Source organism: Tuber melanosporum (genome assembly GCF_000151645.1).
Source record: "Tuber melanosporum whole genome shotgun sequence assembly, scaffold_75, strain Mel28".
NCBI lineage: Eukaryota > Fungi > Ascomycota > Pezizomycetes > Pezizales > Tuberaceae > Tuber > Tuber melanosporum.
The window spans coordinates 77,381-100,892 of record NW_003299123.1 but is presented as its reverse complement, the minus strand read 5'-3'; the positions used below and the strand labels follow the sequence as shown (position 1 = coordinate 100,892).

General features: G+C 48.5%; 4 protein-coding genes; 1 reads left to right on the top strand and 3 right to left on the bottom strand.

Annotated features, from left to right (window-relative positions):
- Positions 1 to 1,719: 1,719 nt before the first annotated feature.
- Positions 1,720 to 3,532, bottom strand: GSTUM_00010778001 (uncharacterized protein; the record flags this gene model as incomplete). XM_002841511.2 has 9 exons in its annotated part: positions 1,720 to 1,880; positions 1,941 to 2,122; positions 2,190 to 2,357; positions 2,414 to 2,459; positions 2,536 to 2,604; positions 2,667 to 2,982; positions 3,054 to 3,144; positions 3,196 to 3,292; positions 3,368 to 3,532. The coding sequence occupies 9 exons, from the start codon at positions 3,530 to 3,532 to the stop codon at positions 1,824 to 1,826; spliced, it is 1,191 nt and encodes a 396-aa protein (XP_002841557.1). The 3' UTR covers positions 1,720 to 1,823.
- A 1,427-nt stretch (positions 3,533 to 4,959) lies between these two features.
- GSTUM_00010777001 (uncharacterized protein) lies at positions 4,960 to 6,845 on the bottom strand. XM_002841510.2 has 3 exons: positions 5,810 to 6,845; positions 5,403 to 5,757; positions 4,960 to 5,348 (listed from the first exon to the last, which is right to left on the bottom strand). Exons 1-3 carry the CDS (start codon positions 6,647 to 6,649, stop codon positions 5,074 to 5,076), a joined length of 1,470 nt encoding a protein of 489 aa, XP_002841556.1. The 5' UTR covers positions 6,650 to 6,845; the 3' UTR covers positions 4,960 to 5,073.
- Positions 6,846 to 8,201: 1,356 nt separating this feature from the next.
- GSTUM_00010776001 (uncharacterized protein) lies at positions 8,202 to 10,961 on the top strand. XM_002841509.2 has 7 exons: positions 8,202 to 8,352; positions 8,410 to 9,272; positions 9,326 to 9,729; positions 9,778 to 10,126; positions 10,183 to 10,418; positions 10,465 to 10,539; positions 10,590 to 10,961. The coding sequence occupies exons 2-7, from the start codon at positions 9,064 to 9,066 to the stop codon at positions 10,886 to 10,888; spliced, it is 1,572 nt and encodes a 523-aa protein (XP_002841555.1). The 5' UTR covers positions 8,202 to 8,352; positions 8,410 to 9,063; the 3' UTR covers positions 10,889 to 10,961.
- Positions 10,962 to 18,634: 7,673 nt separating this feature from the next.
- On the bottom strand, positions 18,635 to 19,770 carry GSTUM_00010775001 (uncharacterized protein). XM_002841508.2 has 3 exons: positions 19,288 to 19,770; positions 19,097 to 19,194; positions 18,635 to 19,015 (listed from the first exon to the last, which is right to left on the bottom strand). The coding sequence occupies exons 1-3, from the start codon at positions 19,544 to 19,546 to the stop codon at positions 18,776 to 18,778; spliced, it is 597 nt and encodes a 198-aa protein (XP_002841554.1). The 5' UTR covers positions 19,547 to 19,770; the 3' UTR covers positions 18,635 to 18,775.
- Between the last annotated feature and the right edge of the window lie 3,742 nt (positions 19,771 to 23,512).

Genomic DNA, 23,512 nt, shown 5'->3' with positions numbered 1-23,512 from the left:
TCCCCCTTCCACCATCTCCTCCGCCGGAACCACCAACGCATACTGACCCACCACCAGCATACGACCCTCCACCCGCGTACCCCCGCCGTGAAACGCCCCTCCTACCTACTGGTACTCGTACGTCTTCCAACCAAGAAGCCGGATACTTCTCCAGCGAGGACGAACACAAAGACCAAGACTCCCCCGAACGTGGATACCGAGACTCCGAGTCCGAGGGCGGAACCGGTCACGAACGCGGACTGCCAGGTACTGCCTTGGCACCTGGGGGGTCTGCTTCCCGAGCACGGATCTTCACTGGCTCGCGTGCGGGGAATTTATTCTTTCGGTTGTTTGGGACCCGGTTGGTGCTCGGTGCTTTGGGGTCTTTCTATTGCTGAGTAAGCGGACGTTTGATGTTTCGGGGATGCATAGTCTACGAGTATTCCGGTGATTGCGGGTGTGTCGATGGCGCCAATGCTGTCCCTCCGTTTGATTTCGTTGCTTAAGCTAAAAGTCACCGTTCTGGGCACTAAATTTACACCACTTCTCAAGCACAGGGGTTTTTCATATCACGATTAGCGTGACTTATTCTTCAGTTAACCCGATGTCATAGCTGTATCTAGGGATGGCTTTTGTTGATCACAATGCCGGGCGCATACTAAAAAGCCGTGAAATTCGGCATCAAACGAAGGGGTACGTCTGTCTTGCTAGCCGCATTTTCGGTGGGCATGCTGACGGCGATAACGTACACTGCGCAAACAATCTGTACGCTGACGAGGAATGAAGTGGACAAATTGCATGCGGCTCATGAATATGCAGGTTTTAGTCTCCTCACGGTAGAATCTACGGAGCTTGCCCCTACGCAGGGAGTATTCGGTCAGCGGCGTGAGCGCTGGGGACCGTCCTCCCGGCACTCTCTTCAACATGCACACAGTGATGGACCACAACCGCCCAGGCCTACCACCCCAAGGGCACGCTGATGGGGGTAACCCTAGATCTCTGCGAACTATTCTCTGAGCGGAAGGGGGCTTGGGAAGTGTTTTCTCTAGATTGGTGTATCACACCCCCCACGGTGATAATATGGGAAACGCTTCTCCAATTTTTAGCAAGGAATCACGGGTCGGCCCGCTGCTCTTAACACCCGGCGACGCGATAGAGCCCTTCCTGGAATCCCGGCGCGAAACGACGGAGGACGTTTACCTTTTCGAAATCCGACTTTGAGCGCTGGGCTGACCTGCCCCACCTTCACCCCACACGTATGGACGCATGGCGACGATACGAGCCACACTTGGACTGCCGCCTCGCGTCTGACTTGGATGACTTACAACCCTCCCATCGCCCCCACGTCCGTGGGCACCACCATCGCTCCCCGGGAATCCTAATGGCAAACCACGGCGCCGATTCCCCGGATATGTCCATCACAAACGTGTTCCGGGTGAGCCTCACCCACACAAACCCCATTTCGCAACTCGATAAACCCCGCCACTCCCCTATTCAGCACGTTTATCGCTGCGAAGCGGATTAATCCTGTGGGGCATCTGCTTCTTACTGCTACAGAACATCCAAGATAGCATGTCCCTCACAGCGGGAGTCTTCGCGGATGCCTTTCCTCGAAGAGACCTGTGCTGTAGCAGATATGTCCGCGGCCCGCTCTGCAGCGTGCATATTATTTTGTTTCGCCATCCATGTTATCACATCTTGGGCTTCACTTGATACGATTGTGAGGAGCTTTGTGGGAAATGATTATAACGAGGGTTATGACACGAGTGAGTTCTCGTGATGTCATTGTTATTTATCTTTCGATCATAGACACCCACCTATCTCTCTGGCATCGACAAAATCTATCAAACGCTCTTCAAAGGCGTCTTGACCATGACACTCATGACTTCGAACAGCACATCCTAAATGCTAATTAGCCCCAAATCACCATCGCCAACCAACAACGCAAAGAAGAGACTCACCGCAGCAGCCATAGTCGTCAGCTCAGCATTAGTATCATAAGCTGGCGCAACCTCCACAATATCCGCGCCAACCAACTGCAGCCCATCCAAGCCGCGAATGATAGCCCTCAACTCGCGCGTACTCCACCCCCCAGTCTCGGGCGTTCCGGTCGCAGGCGCGAATGCCGGATCCAACGAGTCAACTGTTCACCCACACGCATTAGCAATCGTTCCCCCCACACCGAGGAGGAGGAGAAGGGTGAGAGGTACTATCAATTGAGAGGTAGACTAGTCCTTCACCAACCCTCTCCCGGATCTTCTTAACTATTCCACCGACGCCAATTTCGTCGATTTCGTGCGCCTCTATGAGGTTGAAGCCGACGACGGCGTCATTTTCGTAATCGCTAGGGCCGGACAGTGTAGTTCTTATTCCGGCGTCTTATGGGCGTTAGTCGGTCCTGCATTGACAGGGATTGGGGGGAGGGGGGCAGTACGGATGTTGGTATTATTTTTTAGGAGACCTTCTTTGTATGCGTGCCACTTTTTAAGAAATATCAGTATGTAGAAAGCGGAAGAGGGTGGGGGAAGGTAGGAAGGAAGGAAGGAAGAAACATACAAAGTAAGTCCCGTGGTTAACAGAAGCCTGCTCAGTCGGTGCACCGCCGAATACTTTTGGCACCCAAGTCTATTCACGCTCTATTATCAGCTCTCGCTCCTTGCGCTCGCCACCTCAAAAGCAGGACCCACATCCAGATGGCTGTCAAAATGGATAACAGAAACCGGTCCATAAGCCCTCTTCACACTCCTAAGAATCGGCAGCACGATCGTGTGATCACCCCCAAGCGTGATAATCCTAGGCAACACCTTCCCACCCTTCGCCGGGCCCTTTCGCCCCTCGTCCGCTTCGTAGGCTGGCGTCCTGGACAAGAGACTGTAGTGTCCCTGCTCAATTTGCTTGATGGCGTACGCGTTATCGTAGGACGTTACGGGGATATCACCGCAGTCCAGCACTCGCGCCCAGGAGTTGAAGGGGTTCACGGAAAGAAGAGTGTTATAGCCGCCGCTGAAGCAGAGTTTGTGTGAGCCTGGGGATACAGGTTTTGTTAGTTACAAGAGGGGGGTGGGAGGAGATACTAGAGATTCAGGCGGCGGGAACCTTGACGGATTCCGGATGGGCCGAAACGTGCGCCGGGGCGGTAGGAGGTTCCGGTGTCAAAAGGGGCGCCTGGGATCGTTAATTATTGCTACCGCTACAACTGGTGGAAGAGAGGAGCACCCAAGAAGGCGATATCAAATTTCTCCTTATCGGAAGATAGACACGGAAAGTACGGTAACCTCCCGAACGTTGAGATCCCACTAAAGACGCTGTCTGCCTGCAACATTCCCTCATCATCAGCTTCACCACTTACGCAATTGAGTAGTGGAGAGAGAAAGCAATAGAGGAATACCTGCGTCCCCCCGTCCCCCGGCAAGACATTATACCACAGTCTCTCTCTATGCGGCCCTTGGGCACCCAAGTGTTCTTGCAAACTTCCGGAATGCTCATGTCCCCAAGCTACGCCTCCGCCGCCCAACCCCACCAACGCGGTGAAAAGTAAAGTCCTGGTAAACATACTTGATGTATCTTTTTTTTCCTCTTTTCTTCAATTGACCTCTCTCTCTTCCCGTATTTAATCGACCCAATTCACGTTATCTACCTAGATATTTGTAGTCCCCGGACCCAACTACACGTTTCAAAGCTAAGGGCATAAAAAACAATGGAAAAGGCCATGGCCAACGTACAGTACGTCAGGTACCTAGGATGAATGTAATTGCCGTCACCAATTTGTCGGAAAGGGGTTGATTTCTCGTACGTAATAGATTAACATCAGCGGCCGCCGATGTTACTCAGGTTTATAGAGCAGGTTATTATAAGCAGAAAAGTTGAGATGGAAGTGTTGGTCAGTGCATTGCGTTGTTCCACACACTAGATCTTCCGGGAGAGCATGGCAGCCATTGCTGTGCTGCTCCGTGCTCGCTAGCTACTCGAGGACAGTAGCTAGTTAGCTAAATTCACCGTCAGCTTCCAGCACACCTACGTAGGATACAATACTGCGCAGCGCAGTACTTGTACTGTACTCACAGCACTCAAAAGCATGGGAAATCGAGATGAAATCTTCCCGCACCTAATAATTTCCCCGGCCAGCCAACACGAGTAGAATAAACGGTGGTCAATCCGCCAAAATGATAGCCGATCCACAATAGATCAGACACATTCACCACAACACTCCTCCCCAATCGATGATTCCCGGCCCCCCCTCCCATCGAAACCCTAGTTAAGCAATGATACGGGCCAGCGAGTTAACGAACGCATCCTCCGAACTTCCTCTTTTAGACTATTCACCTGTATGAGTACAGTATGAGTACAGTAACACTTACTACTGCGAGTATGTCATGGTGGGATTTTTCCCACTCTTACGTAACCCCACTTTTCCCGTGACAATTTGATTCACCTTACGTTTAGGAAATCGTTCTCGTTACCTTATCTCTCTTAGCTAATGGAAACTCGGAAGTAGACTAATCAATCCTCACTTGCCTCACCACGAGCAGCTTACGCTGTGAACCTTCTTTTTGTGAACCAGGTTGAAATGGCGGTAGATATGAGAGAGAGAGAAAAAAATGGGTGGAAATTTGGATGGATGGGGAATGGCATTCACTGTAGTCGGGATTGGTGGCTTCGGGGACGCGAGATAACGGGGAAATGCTCGTTTGATGAATGGGATTGGTTGGAATTGGATGCGTGCATGCGAGGGAAGGGGTTGGTAGGAGGGTGACGCGGATAATATTTGATCCGTGGGTGATTGGTTAGAATCTGGCAGTTGGGACTACCACGGTTACTGTGCTCGAGCGGACTACCGTAATGTAGTATGCGCCGTGTTCCACTTGTAGTGGTGTGGTCATAATAACTTTGCCTTTTGCCTGACATTTCACCATTTACCTTATCTTTAGGGGTATTAATGGTCCACAAGGCCGAGTGTTATGCGCCAAGTTAATGGGTTAATTTGTTCGTTTAATCATTTCTTCTATCGTCCATCTATCCAGCATATGATACTCGAGATACACTCCCTAACTATGGAAAAAAATTTACCCTCTCTACCAGCAAAAGTGCTAACCATCAGAGCCCCCCCTGTTCGATCCGCTCATCGCTTTCCATCCTCTCAAACGCCTTCACGACCTGTCTATCCCAATTGCTAAACCCCACAAGGGCCCATTCCATTGCCCCGACAAGGTACAATGCTATGCACTGCCCGACCCAAAGGCCCTTAAGCCCCCAGCCGTGGAAAGCGAGCCAGATACCTAACGGCAGGGCACCAAAGTAGTAACTGACAAGGTTCACTGCTGCGCCAATATGTTGACGGCCCATGCCTCTTAGTGCTCCACCGCAGCTGCCTGCAAATTGTTAGCCGTGCCATCGGAAAGAGGGCAGAAGTTTGGGAGGGAAACCATTTAGCCCATCTGCAATTTGAAATAGTGCGACGAGCGGTAGGACTTGTGCGGTGAGTTTGATGACGCGGACGTCGTCGCTGAAGATCTTTGCGTAGTAGTCTTTCACAATGAGCATTACTGCCATCACTGCCGCTCCGAGAACAATGCTAAGGACAGCAGCAGTATTGGCTGCTCTCGCAGCACCTTTTGCATCTCGTGCTCCGAGGAGATTTCCCACACGGGCGGACGCTGCGACGCCGATGCCAAAGGGAATTGTGTTGAGAACTTGGTCTGTTGTCATAATTACTGATTGGGAGGCGAGGGGCACGGTACCTAACCTCCCGGCTGCTAGGGCGACAATTTCAAACGCCCACTATAATTATCATCAGCGCTCGCCTCCTCCGGGGTGGGAGAGCGACAAATACCCATTCGGTCCCAACCATAACGACCCCCAACCCCGCCAACCTCGCAAACACACCCATATTCCTGAAGCACGCTCTATCCCATCCGCCCCAAGCCGTCCACCCCCGAGAAAACCGAGCATACCCCATAATCCCTAAAAACCCCACCCAGTATGTAATGCCAGTCGCAATCGGTGCGCCGATAAGCCCCATACCAAAAGGGTAGACAAACAACCAGTTCAACAGTGCATTCAACGGGCTCGTGATTAGCAAGATATAAGTCCCCGCGCGCATAATTCCCTGGGCCTGGAGGAACTTCTTCCCGGCTTCGAAATATATATAGCCCAGGCCGCCGGGTATTAAGCACCGTAGGAAGGTAGCGGAATCGGCGGAGAGACTGGGATCCTGGCCAAGTCGCAGAAAGACGCCCTCTGAGAAGTACCATAAGATTGCAACTGGAATATAGAATACTCCCAACACTACGAAAGCACGCTGTAATAAGATGCCGAGTTCGTGGGGGTTTTTACTACCGGTGTAGGATGAGGAGCAGAGTGTATCCAGCGCTGTTGTTCCCCCTAAAGCGATCAGCCAGGCTGTGGACATGGCAAACATGTAAGAGAATGCAGCAGTGGCGAGGTGCTCGGGTGAGAGGCGGCCGACTATTAACACGGAAATGGTTTGTAGGGAATTCTGTAACGTGTAGGCGATGATTACGGGGATGCTGTTTTTGAGCAGGAGGGTGAATTCTGAGAGTACGCTTCTTGATTCATTGTCGTGGTTTGTGGGCTTTGGTAATAGGGAAGTGTGCTCGTCCGTTTCCAGTGGGTTTGTCTCGCCGAGGGGGAGGGGGAGCCAGGAGGACATTTTTGTGGTAGCGGTGGATGAAGATGAAGGAGTGGTAGTAGGATCCATGAGTGAAGCTCAAGTATGATGCGAGAGCTCAGATACCACAGATGGGGGTCGGCAGTTCGACGTTCGATGGTGTAGGTACAGTACAGGTACGTTTGTGTGTCCGTCGTCCTGGGGGATATTTACCCTTTTTGCAATTTTACAGGCAGACGGGAAGGTGCTCGTAGATAGACGTCTACCGCCGCCCTACACTGCAGTATATAATACCGCACGAATTGGGGAGAACAGGCAGACACCTTCACGTTGAAATAAGAAGCGGCTTAAGTGAAACTCACAATTGCGTCAAAAAGTGAGGGCCCTGAACGGTTTAGCCTTAGATATATAGAGTTAGGATATAGCGTTTTATTGCGGTTTTGAGACAAAGCCAGGGTAAAGAAATCATATATGAACACACTGGCACCTGTCGGTTCTCCCCAGTTAATGCGGTACTTTGCTGTCCTCGAGTAGCTGACAAACAGGGTAGACGACAGACCAGCGTGGAACAAGGCATGATATAGAACAGAAACCAGTATGCAGCCAATGATCCGCAGCCCCCGAAACAGACCGAAGAGCACCCCCGAAACTAAAACCTAGGAAAGGGAGGGGTGAGGAAAGCCCAAGATCAACACCAAGATCGATGCAGCAAACTCTCAGAAATGTCCCGGAATTTCTCCCTCTTTCCGCACATTGCGGCAACGCTTGGGCATGGTGCCGCTCATTTCTGCTTTCATCCCTACTCTTTCTCTCCTCCTCCCGTCCAGTTACCTAATCCAGCCCTACCCCTCCACCTTGTCGTACTCGAGTAAAGTTCCACTCCCCTACCTCGGAATTACCTAATATTACTCAATCGGTCTACGGTACTCGAGTACCAGACAAGGGGCGAACTTCTCATGTACCGTACTACGGTAGTACTTGTACTCATACCGCAGCTTCCCCACCATACCCCAACAGCTTGACGTCTCAACCCTCGCAAGGAGGGTCCGATACCTACCGCATCCAACCATCAAGGAACCCGCACCATATTCGGTGCTTGCCAGGACCAGCCAACCCAAACGGGGGTTTCGAATCAACCCTCCTTTTTTCCCACGCGCCAATGCATGTACGTTTGCTTATCGGGGGATTTTACGTAAAAGTAATGAAGGGCCCAGCGGCACACCAAGGAGAGTGAAATGGAAGGTAATCATGGTGGGACTGTGACCGGGGATGGGGAATTGTCGGGGAAAGCAGGACGGGAGGGAAGGGAGAGAGGGGGTTGGTTCGGAGACGATAGTGCAGATTTGTTGGTAGTGCAAGTATCAAACCGTTCAGTGGTGTGGATGAGTCAGGATCGCAGCCCGTGTTTGTAGGTTGCCCAATGAGTTGCGCGAATCTCGTGCTTGTAACTTGGTCGATCCTGCCGTAGGATTGGATAAACTCGTTGTTGCGTAGACTTCGGCATGGGGCAATCGAGACACCCACGCTCCAATCCTCTACTCGAGCACCGCCATTGAGACCCATGTCCCGCCAGGCGTCCGGCCCACGAATAAGAGTCGGATGCGGAACGATGCCTCTAACGGGATACTTGCACCTCCATCCAACCGATCAACTATATCTCCAAGCTCTACTCGAGTACGGTACCCTACAAGTACCGGCATTGTACGAGCAAACGTATCTATCGTAGTAATAGTTCAATTGGAGTGGTATTGACGATCGCTACCTACCGTAACCTTTTTGTGTTGCGCTGACTGCACGCTCAGACTTCGAATCTGGTACCGGTACTGTGGGGTACCATACAGGTGGTCGTATGTCGCCGTGAACTTACTGTGCTTGGTGCGGCATCGGCCCTGCAATCGAGATAACTATTTGCAGAGTGCGGTATCTTAGTAACCCCGCGATAATTATTCCATTATGATATCTCAAACACACCGAGATCATACGTGCCATGTCGAGGCCGTGTCAAGCATTCCGGGTCGCCTACCAGTTCCTAGATCTCGTGCTCCACAAAAGAGGAAAAGGAATCGCATCAGCGCTTAAGCGTTATCTCACCCGTGAGCCATGACCAACTGTCTTTAGTACTGATACACGCTTCAATCGTCGCCTTTGCTCCACTTGCTATTGTTATTTGCGTTCTGGAATTTGCCCGCTTGCTTGCCAGTGGGGGACCGTTTCCCCACTCTCGTGCAGCCCAAGACCACTCCATACGCGGTTCCAGCGCTCGTCCCCTTTTCTTGTGATCCCTGGTATGATTCCAGCGTGCGGATAGATATCAGAGAATAATCCCACTGCGACAGAATCTCAGGGCAAAGACACAGCAAATTCCAGATCTCTTGGGACTAAGCCCCTATATCGCTTGATAAATACGGCGACAGCTAGCTAGCCGATCCAGCGAGATATCCCACAACAGACCAAATATGTCGAAGGAGGAAGCGCAGCAGAACAAGCCTTTTGTCGAGAGCGGGATTCCCGCTTACGATAACAACCACGAGGCTGGGTTCGTGCAGGAATACACTCCAGCCAAAGATGGTATTGAGCTTCATCCAAAACCCACCGCTGATCCTTTGGACCCTTTGAACTTTCCTAGATGGCAAAAATGGACAGCTTTGGGTATTGTCATGTGGATGTGATTTTGTCCTTTCGTCCTTGTGGTGTCGCCATTCACATCTGACTTTGTAGGTACTTTTTGTTCACATACATCACCACCACGACCGTGCCATCCTTCGCTCTCTTGCAAGAGCAATTCTCAATCTCGTATTCCCAAGTGAACTGGACAGTCGCTCTCCCAGCTTTGGGGCTTTCCGTGGGCCCACTTGTCTGGTCATCCTTATCGGATATCTATGGACGTCGCATCATCTTAATTATCGGCACTATAATAGCCCTGGTGGCTACTATCGGTAGCGCTGTTGCAAAGACGTATAGTAGTTACATGGCTGCTAGATTCTTCCAAGGTCTTGGGGTTGCACCAGCTTCAACTGTCGGAATGGCCGTTGTGAACGATCTCTTCTTTGAGCACGAGCGTGGGCAAAAGCTCGGTTTGTGGGTTCTGGCGATAGACATGGGATTGCTGGTCGGTCCTTTGAGTATGCCCATGCCAATCCCCTAAATTCTTCAAAAGCTAACCCTCGCAGTCGGCGGGTTCGTCACTCTGGTGGATCAATACTGGGTGGCTTGGCTTACGGCCATCTTTTTCGCCGTCTTGTTGATTGCGCAGATCTTCTTCTTTCCGGAAACCCTCTATCCAAGAAGGCTCATGCTTTCCCAGCTACCAACATCCTCTGGGCTCCGCCACGATAATGAGAAGACTGCAACTGTATCTGCCTCAAATGACATTGCTAGAACCAAGCAATTACCATTTTTGAATATATGGAAAATTCCGGGAATCGAGCATCCAAAGCCGTGGGATACCTTGGTGCGATTTATCGAGATGTGGACATTCCCGAACGTAGCGGTTGCCGTAGTGGTCTACTCTTTTGCATGGTTAGTCTCATCTCTAAAAATTTCTCAAAAGTTGAATGATACCTAATAGATAAAAGGTACTGGTGGATCATGTCTGTGATAACCTACCTCCCGCCAGCATACCCAGAATACAGGCCCCAGATACAAGGCCTTCTGTACGGCGGTATGATTTTGGGGACACTCTTCTCCGAGGTCCTATGCTCAGGGACGTTGGGTGATTGGATTGTTATTAAACTTGCGAAGAAAAACAATAATGTAAGGGTAGCGGAAATGAGATTGTGGCTTTTATACCCGGCTACGGTCATAACTTCTGGTAAGCCTAACAAGTCCTAGGACTGCCACTTGCTAACCATATAAAGTCGGATTGATTGTATGGGGAGTCAGTGTGGATAAGCACTACCATTGGATGGTCGGTCAAGTAGCCCTCTTCCTGGGTAAGCGCACCATCCTCCAATCGCGCTAAGCGTTACTAACCCAGATGTAGTCGCTGCGGGAATCCAAATGGGCAACACCGCAATCTGTGCCTATATAGTAGACTGCTATCCACTCCACGCGATGTCGGTAATAAGCTTCTATGTTGTTCTACTCAATTTGTCGGCATTTGCGAATCCGTTCTTCATAGCCCCATGGTGCGACACTGTCGGATTCACAGGGACATTTACTACACAAGGTCTCCTCACAGCCGTTGTGGTGATTCCAGCGATATGCATATTGCATGTGTTTGGCAAAAGATGGAGAGAGAGGAGGGGCGCCCCCAAGTGGATTTCGCCCGAGTATGCATAGGATTTATACTTTCCAGTTCTTTTGGTCCTTCGTATACCATTGCTTTTTATTTTAATAAATTCATACCTCTTTCGCTCGGGCATTGCTCTCCACAGAAAAGCAGTTGCAATAAGGATGATGTTGTTCGGGCATAATTAACATCGTGGGCTACCGTGCCGGAATCCTTGAGGCGGGTAGTGTTCTCCTGCCAAGATTTTATAAATCTGACACATAACAATTGACAAGATGCCACAGCACTGGACTTTGTACGTAAAATTTATTCCAGGGCCGCGACTTTAACTAATTTGGATATATATTTTTTTCTCTCCGATTGGTCAAAATCATGACGGTGTTGCATATCCAAACATTAAGACGACCCTACCAAGCATAGGAATCAGCCCAACTTTTACAGTACCGGTGACCCCCATGGCGATTAATACTATCCAACTCACTCAGAGTGCTCAAAGAGCAGTAAATTAGTATAGGGGGTGAAAACGGAATTCCCACATCCAACCTTAAGAAACCGATTCAGGTATCGTATTGTCCTGCCCTCTCAGCCCTAGGGGGTCGTGGCCCATCGTATTTGGCGTTATATTGTATACTTCACTAGTCAGTATATTTGCGGTGAGGGATACAAAGAAAACCGAAAATTGAAGAGAGCCGAGAACCCTTTAGTATGCTGAAATTGACTGTTCCGGTTCTGATTTGGGATACGACGTGATATGTCCGTCCCGACGAGTGGCTTCGTAAAGGCGAAGGAACACTACGGTATCTTCCACCGTTCCAACACTAATCAAGTCCGAAAGGGCTGAGACAATAAAAGGCTCTCTAGAAGCGACCCCGCAATGAGGAATGCGAGATTCGAGGAGCATTACCGGTACTGTAAACCCCTGCTTTCCCCAAGCAAAGCTTTTGTCCAGCGGGAGCGTGTACTCGAGTAGACTACTGTACTAGTACTCCTACCGACCCCAGAACACGAATAACCGAACTTCCTGCCAAGACGCGGGAGTTGCCTTTGCTGGCAAGATGCGGCACCCCCTTTCTCTTCCTCATGCCGCAAGCTAGGGCTAAGGGGGTCCAGTTTCCGCAGTGCTCCACCCCCCCAGTCCCTGCCCGGGTGAAGGAATTTTGGACGTTTCAGAGTGGAGTTCAGTTGTTCGAGTTTTGAAGGTAAACTGCGCGATGCGATGATTCTGCTCGTTTTAGTACCCATAGTAATAGACCTCCGCGTGCGCACTACACGGGGCTGGAACTCGCGGCTGCCGGAGCTCCCTTTTACGTCGATTGTGGCTCACAAGTTGGTAAGAATGGACGGTTCGGGGGAGTGAAATGAAAGGCCAGTAGATGGTGTCTGTTTTGAATCCCGCACGCGTCCTGATGATGTCATAATGGAAATTCCCACGGTTATTTACAGTAGAATCTCCTCAAATTCCACTTATTATATCCCTCCCTCAAAAACAGCTGCTGAGAAGGAGGACTCAAGGGCCCATCATCATCGCGGGGAGTTGGCGTCATAGAAGTTCGTGGGGTGGACAGGAACTTTACGACCTGTGAAGTATCCCTTTCCGGAAGCCTTCACTGGGCAACTCCCCTTCTCCTAATTCCTTAATAACATAGCCCGAGACTACCTCGGTATTCGCAAGACGACGGGCCAGAAGATACCCTACAGCCCAGCCGGACCTCATGGGGACCTGGCTGCTCATCATAACTTTCAGCGTATGCCATGTGCTAGTGAAATATTATCGGTTCGGCCCTGGGACATGTAGAGAAATCGAAAACATCCTGATAGGTTCAAAGCATTGGGCAGTGTGGATTCTGGGCAGTTTCTTATCACTCGGTATATTCCTAAATGTGTGGCTAAATCCCTCGCGCATTGACAAATATTCTTGGGTTATAGGGCTAATTATTTTCTCTCATCACTTTAGTGCCATTAAGCACTCTTCATCCTGACGATTCCCATCCCAAACAATTAACCCCTTCGCTGGTCCCGATTACTAGGTTGGATACAACTATCCAGGCTAGAATATAAGTGCACACTCCGAATCTCCACTAAGTTCTGCACAGCGCGGTCATCTAACCCCCAAACCCATAAGATATACTAGTAAAGATAACATATCGCGCGAGAATAGTCATGTAGGCGCGGAGGCTGTTAGCCCATACGCTTGTTCTCAGCTCAATCCACGCCAACGGATACCCATGCCATGAAGCTCCCCAAAACCAGAGGAACCATTCTCGATCACTCGGAAGCGGGCAGATATCTGCTTTTCTTCCAGCGCCCGTACATTCCGAGCTGGCGGTTCACAGAAGTATCGAGCAATATACATAGTACTTACGGTGTTCTAAAGTCCATTTTTCAGTACTTACCATAGCGGAACGGGTATCTGCGGTTTAAGGGGAATTGATTGGTACTGTACCCATGAATGTATGTGACAACCTCCCCGAGTTTTTTCCTAGGCATTGGCAGAAGCAAGATTTCTAGGATGGCTTTACGAAATATTTTAAGGTCTTAAGAAAACTTCCTATCCTCTCTCCGGTCACGGGTTTCGAGCTTCTCGGATCTGCTTTTTAGCTGATAGGTGCTATGAGATATCTAGGAGAGGGACTATTCCCACCACCCAGTAATCTCAGGAAACTTCCGGTGAGGTCTCCTATCTCAGAGGCTCCGGTAACATACTAACAGAGGCAAGCCATATCAGAATCACATAGGCTAGTTGCAATTTTCCAACTTTTTCAAATAGTCTGTAACTTATCTTCTAACAGGATATGAGCACAGAATCCGAGTCCACCCTTACTAAAGATCAGAGGTATCGGAGCCTATTAAGAGGATCACCCTCCTCCTACAGTCAGTTTAAATCTTGCAATGCCGCGATTGCGCCTTCTTCAACAGCACTGTCACCGTTTTCGCCATAACTCGCACTAGCAAATATAAGAACTTTCTCAAACAATCTTGTGAAAGCACTGGGAACGTTTTAGCTTACGGTATTTAGGTTCCCCAAGGCTTTTTATCCGGTCACCGCAGCCTCTTCTGCAGACACTCTACCACTTTGGAAGGGGTGGGCTGGAATCAGGCTTAGTAGACCGAGTGGTTAACTGAAATCGCTCGGTGCGGTCAGCCAACCCCCCCTCCCTTTGGATTTCATTATTCGATACAGGGCCTTTTTGCATGGCGGATGTCGTCACGGGCTAGCAACCTCAAATCTGTAACCTTTTGCTCGGAGGTAATTAACTCTATAATATCAAGCCAATGGGGGCTATTGGAAACCCAACTAAATCGCTTCTATGAATCTTATAGTACTACCCTCCCAAGCACCTGAAATCTCAGAGCAGCTGCTAGTGAAAAAAACAAAAAAAAACAGATAGGTATCATAAACACCAGCGCCTTTAACAAGCGTGAAGACTAGATAGGGTAGCTGTATCTGGTTGGCTGCGGGCAGACCGCGCGGCCCTCAAAGGCTCGGGGCTTGTAGAGATTCCCTCGTCCAGGTTCAAGGCCACGGGGGACCTAGAGAAATTCTGCCTGGTTCGAATGCGCTTGCCCTCTTCCCCGGTAAAGGGTGCACCGGCCGAATAACCGAACGACGCCCTACGCAAGTAATCGCCGAGAGGACAGTCCGGGTGATCCCGTGAGTACGGCTTTGTGTTTTTTGCCGGAGATCTCCCCGTACCCCTCGTTAACAAGTTGATCCGCTCGCTTATTCTTATCAGCTTTAACCACCAATATCTTTGCCAGGTAGGCTGGCGGAAGCCGATATTTCACCCTGGCCAGTCTTTGGCCAAAATCGGTCATACCTAAACACCGTAGTTAAAACATACCATTAACTCCCAATAATGTCCAAATCCCGAGAAGGGATTATAATCAAGAGTTCAGATATAGGGTAGAGTATATAAATTTCCCCGGGAATACCGATCGAGCCACCACTTGGTAGAAATTGCCAGGTTTTATTTCCTATACGAGTTAACATTGAGGGAGAGCCTCCCAAACACATGTTTCTATTCCCACAGGTATTTGGCACAACCAATGCTGTCTAATAATTTCACAGATACAAACACATAAACTAGAAGGTCAACTCTGTACTCAACATCATTCCAATGCACCCACACCAAGGATACATATATCTCTTACCCTCTCATGGCAATATAGATATCTCAAGGAAGCACTAGGGGTAGGGCTAGACACGCTATAGACACTATGATATCACACACAATCGCCACCACTTATAATATTACCATAAATTCTACCCTAGCCACCAGGTAGTCCACTTTCCTTTTGGGATATCCAAAGTAAATTCCAACCTATCCAAAAAAAAAAAAAAAAAAAACATGCATTCAGGCTACCTGATTGTAGCAGCGGTGTTTCTGGTACGTTGTCAAACAAAAGAAAAAAAAGAAAATTACAATCCGGCAATTCCAACTACCAACTTGCAGCCGGGGCTTGGATGCTGCTATGATAGTACACTGGTGCAATTATCGCGAAAGTTTAGGTGCATGGTAACTCTATCATGCTCAAACTAATTACATATTCTAGTCCTTGATAAGGTAATGCCATAACATTGTCTCCATCTTGAACCTACAGGTATGTGGTGAATGAATCTTGATAAGCACTGCAAGTTGCATCCGGATATCAAGCTTATCTAAGAGAATCTTAGAGCCCATTCTCTGAAAGCTTAAAGTCCTATCCCCTCTCACAACCCTACTAGTAATTCTCTGACGTTAGTGAACACAACTGGGTCCGTATAAACTAGCATCTGCTAGATAACCCAATGGCATCAGTAGTAACAGCGCATAAAATGGCAAATGTGACCTAAACTCAAGTACTCGCAAGTTCCCCTCCCTGAGCTTTTCTCAACAAACAATACCCCAAAAGTCTTCCGTATTCAGATCTGATGCACGGCACTTGGCTGCGTCCGCGGACCCAGTTGTGTTCACAAACGTCAGAGAATTGCGAGTACACCCTTTTCCATGCATCTATGGCGATCTACGCAACTCGGACCAGAAACCGTCGAACAATTATAATAATTAAAAGGAAAAGAGTATATTCTACTTAGTGAGTTGGATTGCTTAAATTTCTTTCCAGAGCTCCAAGAGGCCCTCAACACTCCATCAGACTGCCCAACGTCATTGTTTCTGGCACCGGAGGGTCCATTACAACCTATATATACATATAAAAGAATACCTATAATCTCTTCAACTTCTCACAGTTTCCAGAACTCCTTGACCTCCATCTTGTTAGCCACATATCGATTTACCTTACTATTCAATCTTCCTTAGCAATTCCGTCCACCGAATTTCAGTGCGAGACCAGCTGGAAGTTAATAGTTACGCCTAGCCTGTTCTCCAAAAAGGACCTTTAAAGTCCGCCAGGGCATCTAGGGGGACACAAAGGGCACTAATCCTTGGGAGCGACAATTGTCCGCCAACAGTTCTCCAGAGATAATCATTGAATATCACTCGAATTTGTAGTAATAAGTATGTTGAAGATATTGTCTTCGCTGTCTACAAACCGTTTCCTTCTCTAATCTCACACACATTACTTTCCGAGTTCTATGTCATTTCTTTATATTGGGTTGCATTCACTTGGGTGATAGGGAGCTCTTCATTAGTTCTTGATTATTCTGCCCCTATATCGCATAAGCCGAGTATCTTCCTGCCCGTCAGGTTTGAAGGCGTATATTGGTGTGAGGGTGGTGATGCGTTAAGGGCTGGATACAAGAAATAAGTCTTTCCTAATGGTTGATGAGGTCATTATTGTTCTCTGTATATACTCGCGCATTAGACTCTTCCCTCTATTTTAAGAATTATCGAAGTGGTTCGAGATGAAGTTATCCAATACTCTGGCTCTATGCGAAGTGTGTTGGAGCTTATTAAAACAGAGTTGAGAGAGGGTAAGAAGCGAATCTTAGTTTTTTTCGATTACACGGACTCTCGTAGGTTTATATCCTCGATCCGGGAAGAAGAAAAGGAAACACGAACGAGAAACAAAACCAAAGGCAAATATGGACAATATATATAGTATGAGATGCGAGGAGAAGCAAAAGAGATGAGAAAGGAACGAATATGGAATGGGAAAGGGAGTCATGCCATAGTTGAATTGGGTACAGAGTCAACGATGAGAGAGGAGTGATGAGAGAGGAGAATGGGAAAGGAGTGTTAAAAGAGATGAAAACTAAAAGCAACAAAAGGTGTAAGGAACAAGTTGTGAAAGAATGAGACTTTCTCTGTACGGAGGATAAGCACCAGGTCCAACATTTTGGTTAATACGTATGATACTTGATATTGATATTGCACGATTTCTCTGCACTTTTCTCCCTTACCCTTAACTATTCCAATTCCTCATTTTTTTTGCTCGCTGCATACAGTAATACCAAATTTTGTTCGCAGCCCGGGAACGGGAGCATCATGCATCAGTACAATTCCGAATTTTTTTAAGGAGTGAACTACGAAGCTGCATATGGTAGAGGAGCATAAAAAGCTAATATATTGCACCCTGCAGAACCAACAACACCCTTCATAGTTTCATACTCGATTTATCACTTTATCTAATGCCCACTTGTTCGAGTTTTCAAGCCCCACATCCTCCTTCTCCGGCCCCGCCCACGGGCCAAAATACCTCCGTATTCACCAGCTATTAGAGATTGATGCCCACTTAAAGACCCAAAAACCTATCCAGTTACATTTCTGGGAGAGAGTGAACGAGTGACAAACCATGAAACCGATCATCAACAACCCACAACAGCTACTGATTAGAATTATTACAAGGATTTAATAATTCTTGCTTCCAGAACACGAAATCGCCCTTCCTGAAGTGAAACTTTGAAAGGAAGGTGCGTTATTCCTAATGCTGACTGTCACACCCTTCACCGTGGTGGAAGGGGGAAAGAAAAAAAAAACGTTATCCGAACGAATTAATATGCCGCATCCCGAATATTATCATACCTACCGACCGCATGGGGTATATCCAACACAGCGGATAAATCGGATTTCGCAGCGAGGGTGAATACAAGTGGATGGCGAGCGACAACCCATTAACTCCCCCCCCCCCTCCCCCCCGCGCGGCGGTGGTGTTGAGGACCCTGGGGGTTTGTCATGGGTGACCCGACATATCGGACACAATCACGGGCACCAATAGACGGGCAACCAGGGCTCCACCGGAGGAAGCCGCGCCGAAAAGAAAAAAAGTTTTACAAGTACGAGTATCATACGGTACATTCCTACTCACTCGTACGTGTGGTTTGGGGTAGTAGTAGTAGTAGTTAGTAGTCAGGGGGGGGATTTAATCCCCAATCCCTATATCCGATCTTCGTGTGGGGTGGGAACATCAGGGATAAACGAAATCCAGGATATATAGCGGCATTGACTGGTGGCCCCCAAGGTCGGTGATCACGAGCCATATGAGTGATATCAGTATACGGCTATAGTAAGCTGTACATGCCGTGCGCCGTTGCGGAGCCTTGGTCCGGTACTATCGGAGGATGACCGCAGAGCCCGGGCAATCCCCGTAAGAATGAACCAGTCCTACGGTATCCGTGAAGGCTTCTTTGGGGCTAGAGAGCTCTCTGGAAACCTCGAGACTGCCTGCCCCACACGCCCCATCCTCTGCCCGCGTTCCCGAGATTAAGGACCACTCTTTGAGCAGGAAATGATAGACCACCTCGACGATCTTCAATCATCACATTCTAGTAAGCAATAAAGAGGGGGGGTGGAACTAAATGGGCGGGGTGTGGAAATCCCTAGTCTAAAAACAGAAACTCAAGGCGGCGCAGCCACTCATGGAATATCACAAGCTTAAGATTGGTATTAAAAGGAAAATAGGCCTATAAAAAGAGTAAAAGGTTAAAGTATTGATAATGAAAATATTCCATAACATAAACCGAGAATCCAGATGCTAAACATGAAATACAGACTAGAGCATCAATGCCCGTATTGCATACCTCCAGGGACTTGGTAACCGCCCCCAGTGGTTTGCATCCTTGATACTACTTCGTTCTCTTCCTGGATGAGGGCACAGCACCCACAGCAGAAGGCCTTGCAGCAATCCCCACAACCACTACCCTCTAGGTTATATTTTCGCCTGATCTCACCGCGCTGCATGAGGCCGAGAATAAAGTTGAAAGGAGGTAGACATGTGCAAAGGGCGGCGTATCCCATACACTAAAAACGAGCGCGGGTTAGAAAAAAAAAAAGACCAGAATCGTGAAGGGATATAACAAAAAGTAACGTGGGGTAACTTACTCCTCCATTGCAGCACGAATACCCGTTCATCGTAGGATTGTGCAGACGATGCCTGGTCCTTCCAAAGAGGATGCAAGGACACCACCAACCAGTGCAACCTTAAGAACGAAATTAGCCAATGTGGAATTCTCCCCATATGTATCCAAAGTCGAGGTTTTCCCCTGCCGGCCCGGTTCAGTTGGTGTACTTACAAACTCCGCATTTACTAAAGCACCCGCACAGTCCGTGCTCCCATTTCTGAGGATGGTGATGTTGGTAATGTCCCTGTGAATGCGGCGGAACATACCCGGTTCCCTTGGACTGGTCCGGATTGTAGTTATACCCAGCGTGGTGAGGCTGCTGTTCTTGAGGGTAACCATGCGATTGCGTGTTTCCAATGGCTTGAGGGGAGTAAGTGGCCTCGGGATATTGATGCCCCCCCTGGTGATGTTCAGGTAATTGGTACGACATCTTTGTGCCTTCCTTCTTTCCTGTCTCCTCAAAAAAATAATAAATAATAAATTATCGCAATCGAATTTTCGCCCCCGCTTTCGCTTCGGTCTCTCCGGAAGAACAGCGTTTGGGAGAAGGGGAAACTCAGTCGTAAAGGTTAAGCAGGTGGGGTCTCTCTTTTCTTCGCCCTTCCTTCGAGTACTCTTTCTACCTTCCTTCTTTTTGTATGATAAAAGGGTTTTTTTCGTTCCTGAACACGCTCGCAAAGTTGTTGAAAATTCACCGAGTGGTGCGGCCTTGACCGGACGTTAACCCCCTTAAGAAGTTTACCTAAAAAAAGATGGCAGTCCCAAGCCTGGGCGAGCATTCCCCATTCCTGGAATCCTTCTTCGTGTTGGAACCAACTAATCTCAACATCCCAGGTTTTGTATTACCGCATGCGACTGTAGGGGGGGGCACGTAGCTTATGGGACAGCTTCGTATCAACTTGGAGGTGTGGGGTTAGTCCACCGTACAGTTATTCTGCCTTGACTACTTGTACCTGGATGTGTGACCGGGTTAGGGGTTTCCTGACGGACTGAGAATTACTCTTCGGGGAATATGATACTAGTTTTGGGGAGATTTGTTCTATCCGTACTTTTGGGAACCACTCGGGATCCAGGTGGAGTTCTTTCGTCGAGGATTCTTCGGTATTTCTGCGAGTGCTCGAGTGCTACAGTAGTAGACAACCTCCCAGGCCATCAGGAGAGATACTTCTTGGCAGGGACCAGGAAACGAGCCGCAATCAGCAGAGTTAGCAAAGTCCTGGTACCGGTACACCGACTCGAGTACAGTACAAGTGCCAGAGTGGGTAAAACCACTGGAAAATTTCTTGTCTGGGTTTAGCTGTCCTGGTGAAGGGGGTGTCAGGATAGCTTGGTGGGCTGCGTCCCGGTAAGTATGACCCCAAAAAGCGCTTAATACTCTCCAAAATTCCTTCCAAAAGCGAAACAAGAAAAGCCCTCCCTGGATTCACCGCGCGGGTCCCCCATGGGTTGGTGGTTGAGTAATCAATCAAGCAGTAAGCGACCACAGATCAACGCCTGGCCTAATGCTAGCATAGGAGAAGATATAGCCACTCATAACTTTAGACTAGAGGAAGTCCTTTATTTATTGTTGAGAGTTAATATCATACCTGAATCTTGATTTGAAAGGCTATTTCTTGGAAGATTATGTTGGATTTATCCCTGTTATTCTATTCTACTCGCCTGATACTGTGTTACTCGTAGATGGGAGATTACCGGTGATGTTGACAAGGGGTGAGTGGGTGAGTCGAGCTCTCAATTACGTAAACGACACTTTTGTCACTGGGCTGCTCAGTACTATACGTGCAAAGAGTTCTTTCTTTCCATTCATTCCCCCATTGCCCCGAAACTGTTGACTGTTGCCGTCATGATGTGGATTCGCACGGCCCAACTTCTCATAATGGTATTGCAAGGGTAAAAAAAATCCTTTCCATATTTCATATCTGCTCTGCCGGGAAGGTTTCCAGAATGGGTCTCGAGCTTAAGCTCTGTTTCATCTAATAGCGCGCCCCAATGCCTAACCCAGCCTCGATAATGTCGCAACCAACGGTCAGACGTTCCAGCAGCGAAGCAAGGGGGGAGGGAAAAAAGATAATCGCCCGAGTTTATCATGCCTGCGGTTTCGAGATGAATGGCTTATTATAGATAAAGAGGCCGCAAATGCCATAAAAACTCGAATAATGATCTAACCGTCTGCTGTGCAGTCTTCAATCGAGTTTATTTATAGCGAGCTACTTGTAGAAATGCAGCACCACCTAACAGGCATACCGTATTTGCTCGGACAACCCACTATCTCCGTCAGACCCTAATCTCCGCAATCAGAGACAAAACCCCCAAGAAGGGCAACGGGTAGTGTTTACTTACTTAAAGTGCAATAGCCTAGGTAGGGTGAGACTACTACGGTAGATCGCATTGACTGGAGGGCGTACCGTAATTTCATTAACCATCCCAGCACGTACAAGCTATACTGTGTTAGGTAAACACTAAGCCTTCTTAGATTTTTATGTTTCTGATCGCGGAGATTTGAGACCTGACGGAGATAGTGGATCGTCAGAGTGGATACCGGTATGGTTACAGTCTACTCATAGGTTACGTCCGCGAGGCAAGCCAACTCCAATCCTACCTGCGGCTGAGAATTCCCCACTCTCCAAAAGGGGCGCGAGAAACACAGTAAAGAAAAAGTTCTTCTACTTGTACCCAGCGCCTGATAGAAAGACATAAATGGTCGGAGAAAAAAATAGACCTTACTAGAGGAGGTAACCCCAAGGACATAGTACCTGGTTTGATTATTCGAGTTTTTACGGCTATGGTATGGTGGTGGGCACTCTACGAGCACAAGCACCCGGTACAATGTTTTCGTACAGTCGCACCCCGCTATCCCGGATCACGCCGAACCGGATACCCCGCTGAACCGTACAAAATCTTGGGCTCCCCTGAATTCACATAGGATTCCACCCGCTGAACTGGAATTGGGTGGTTTCGGATTCGTATGAAGATTTTGGGGAACCTTAATCACAGTTCCAATAGAAAGTTGGCCTGCTGTACCGGATTCCTTCAGGGCTCTCGGAAAAAACTAGACTTAAACAGGAAAGGATGACATTCTGGATTGTTGGTGGGCCTAGGAGTGTCAGTGAGTCAAGTGGGATTGGTAGATCCAGTGGTGTCTGTACTGGTGGTCAGAGTAGGGGGGGAATGAGGGGGAAAAGGGAAGTGCATAAGGTAAAGGGCAAAGAAAGTTCTACCAGCCTCGGCTCAGACAGGCAGATGGAGGCAGAGTATATTGGGACAAGTAGTCGTGGAGAGGAGGATGAAGAACATACTACATGTGTTCCTAATAAATGGACAACTAAAGGAGGAGTCAATACTGCCTATGAATATTTGTTGAGATAAACTTGAAGTTTCTGCCGGTGATAGGAATAGGACTAAATATTGTTTATTGTTCTTTAGATAGTAATACCTAAGTCTCTCCATTGTGGATACCCCGTTGTCCCGGATGAAATCTGTGAAATTTGGCCATCCGGGATAGCGGGGTGCGACTGTACTTGTGCTAGCACGGGTCCCCAACATGAAAATCCCGAACGTTTGAGTCCAAATCTAGACTAGGTGCTCAGATGGGCGCAAACAATTTGCCGTGCAGGTTTTTGCCCCACGGGACAAGTACTGTACTTGTAGTATGATAGTGTTTTGCTAGCGGATGCCGGATAGGTTTAACTAGGATAAATTCAAGGAATTAAGCCCCCTGTGTTCGGGTTCTGCATGCTGGATTTCGTACTAGTACAGGTCCACGTGCTTGATACTTGTACTCGAGTACTCGGCGGCATGCAAAGGGAGGTTAACCAAGATTAAGATTTGAGTTATGTTACAAGTACCGTGGATTAGTTTCCATTGCTTTTTCTTATCCCGAAGAAAACTTATGATTGAATTCTCCACGATAACAACCCGGTGAGCAAGGCAGCGAAACAGGGAGAGATAGTGGTACTGTGCAACCGGGGATAAACCTCTGTCGTGCTAGTTACGCTACTGAAATTCTAATTGGGCAGCCAAATACCACAGCACAGCACAACACGGCACATTAATCACGAGTCCTCACTTACCCTATAGCTTCTTGCGTTCCTAGGGAGCTAGGTGCTGTGATGGGCAACTCAATCATTTGAGGAAAAAGAAAGGTGGGGTTGAGGGGTATCATTACCCGTGAGTGGTGGTTAGGTGATGTCTTGATACCAGAGGAAATGAAAGAGAGCTACACGCGGGAGGGTTGATGTCTAGTCCTGGTTCTTGGAAATTCCCCCCGGTCTTGAGAATTGCAGAGATTGTCGAGACGACCCCAGCTGGAAGATCTAAAATCGAATATACCATATCTAGAATTGCCGGTAAGAGCACCAGGTAGGCCCATCGGTATACGTTGGGGAGACCTCCAGCA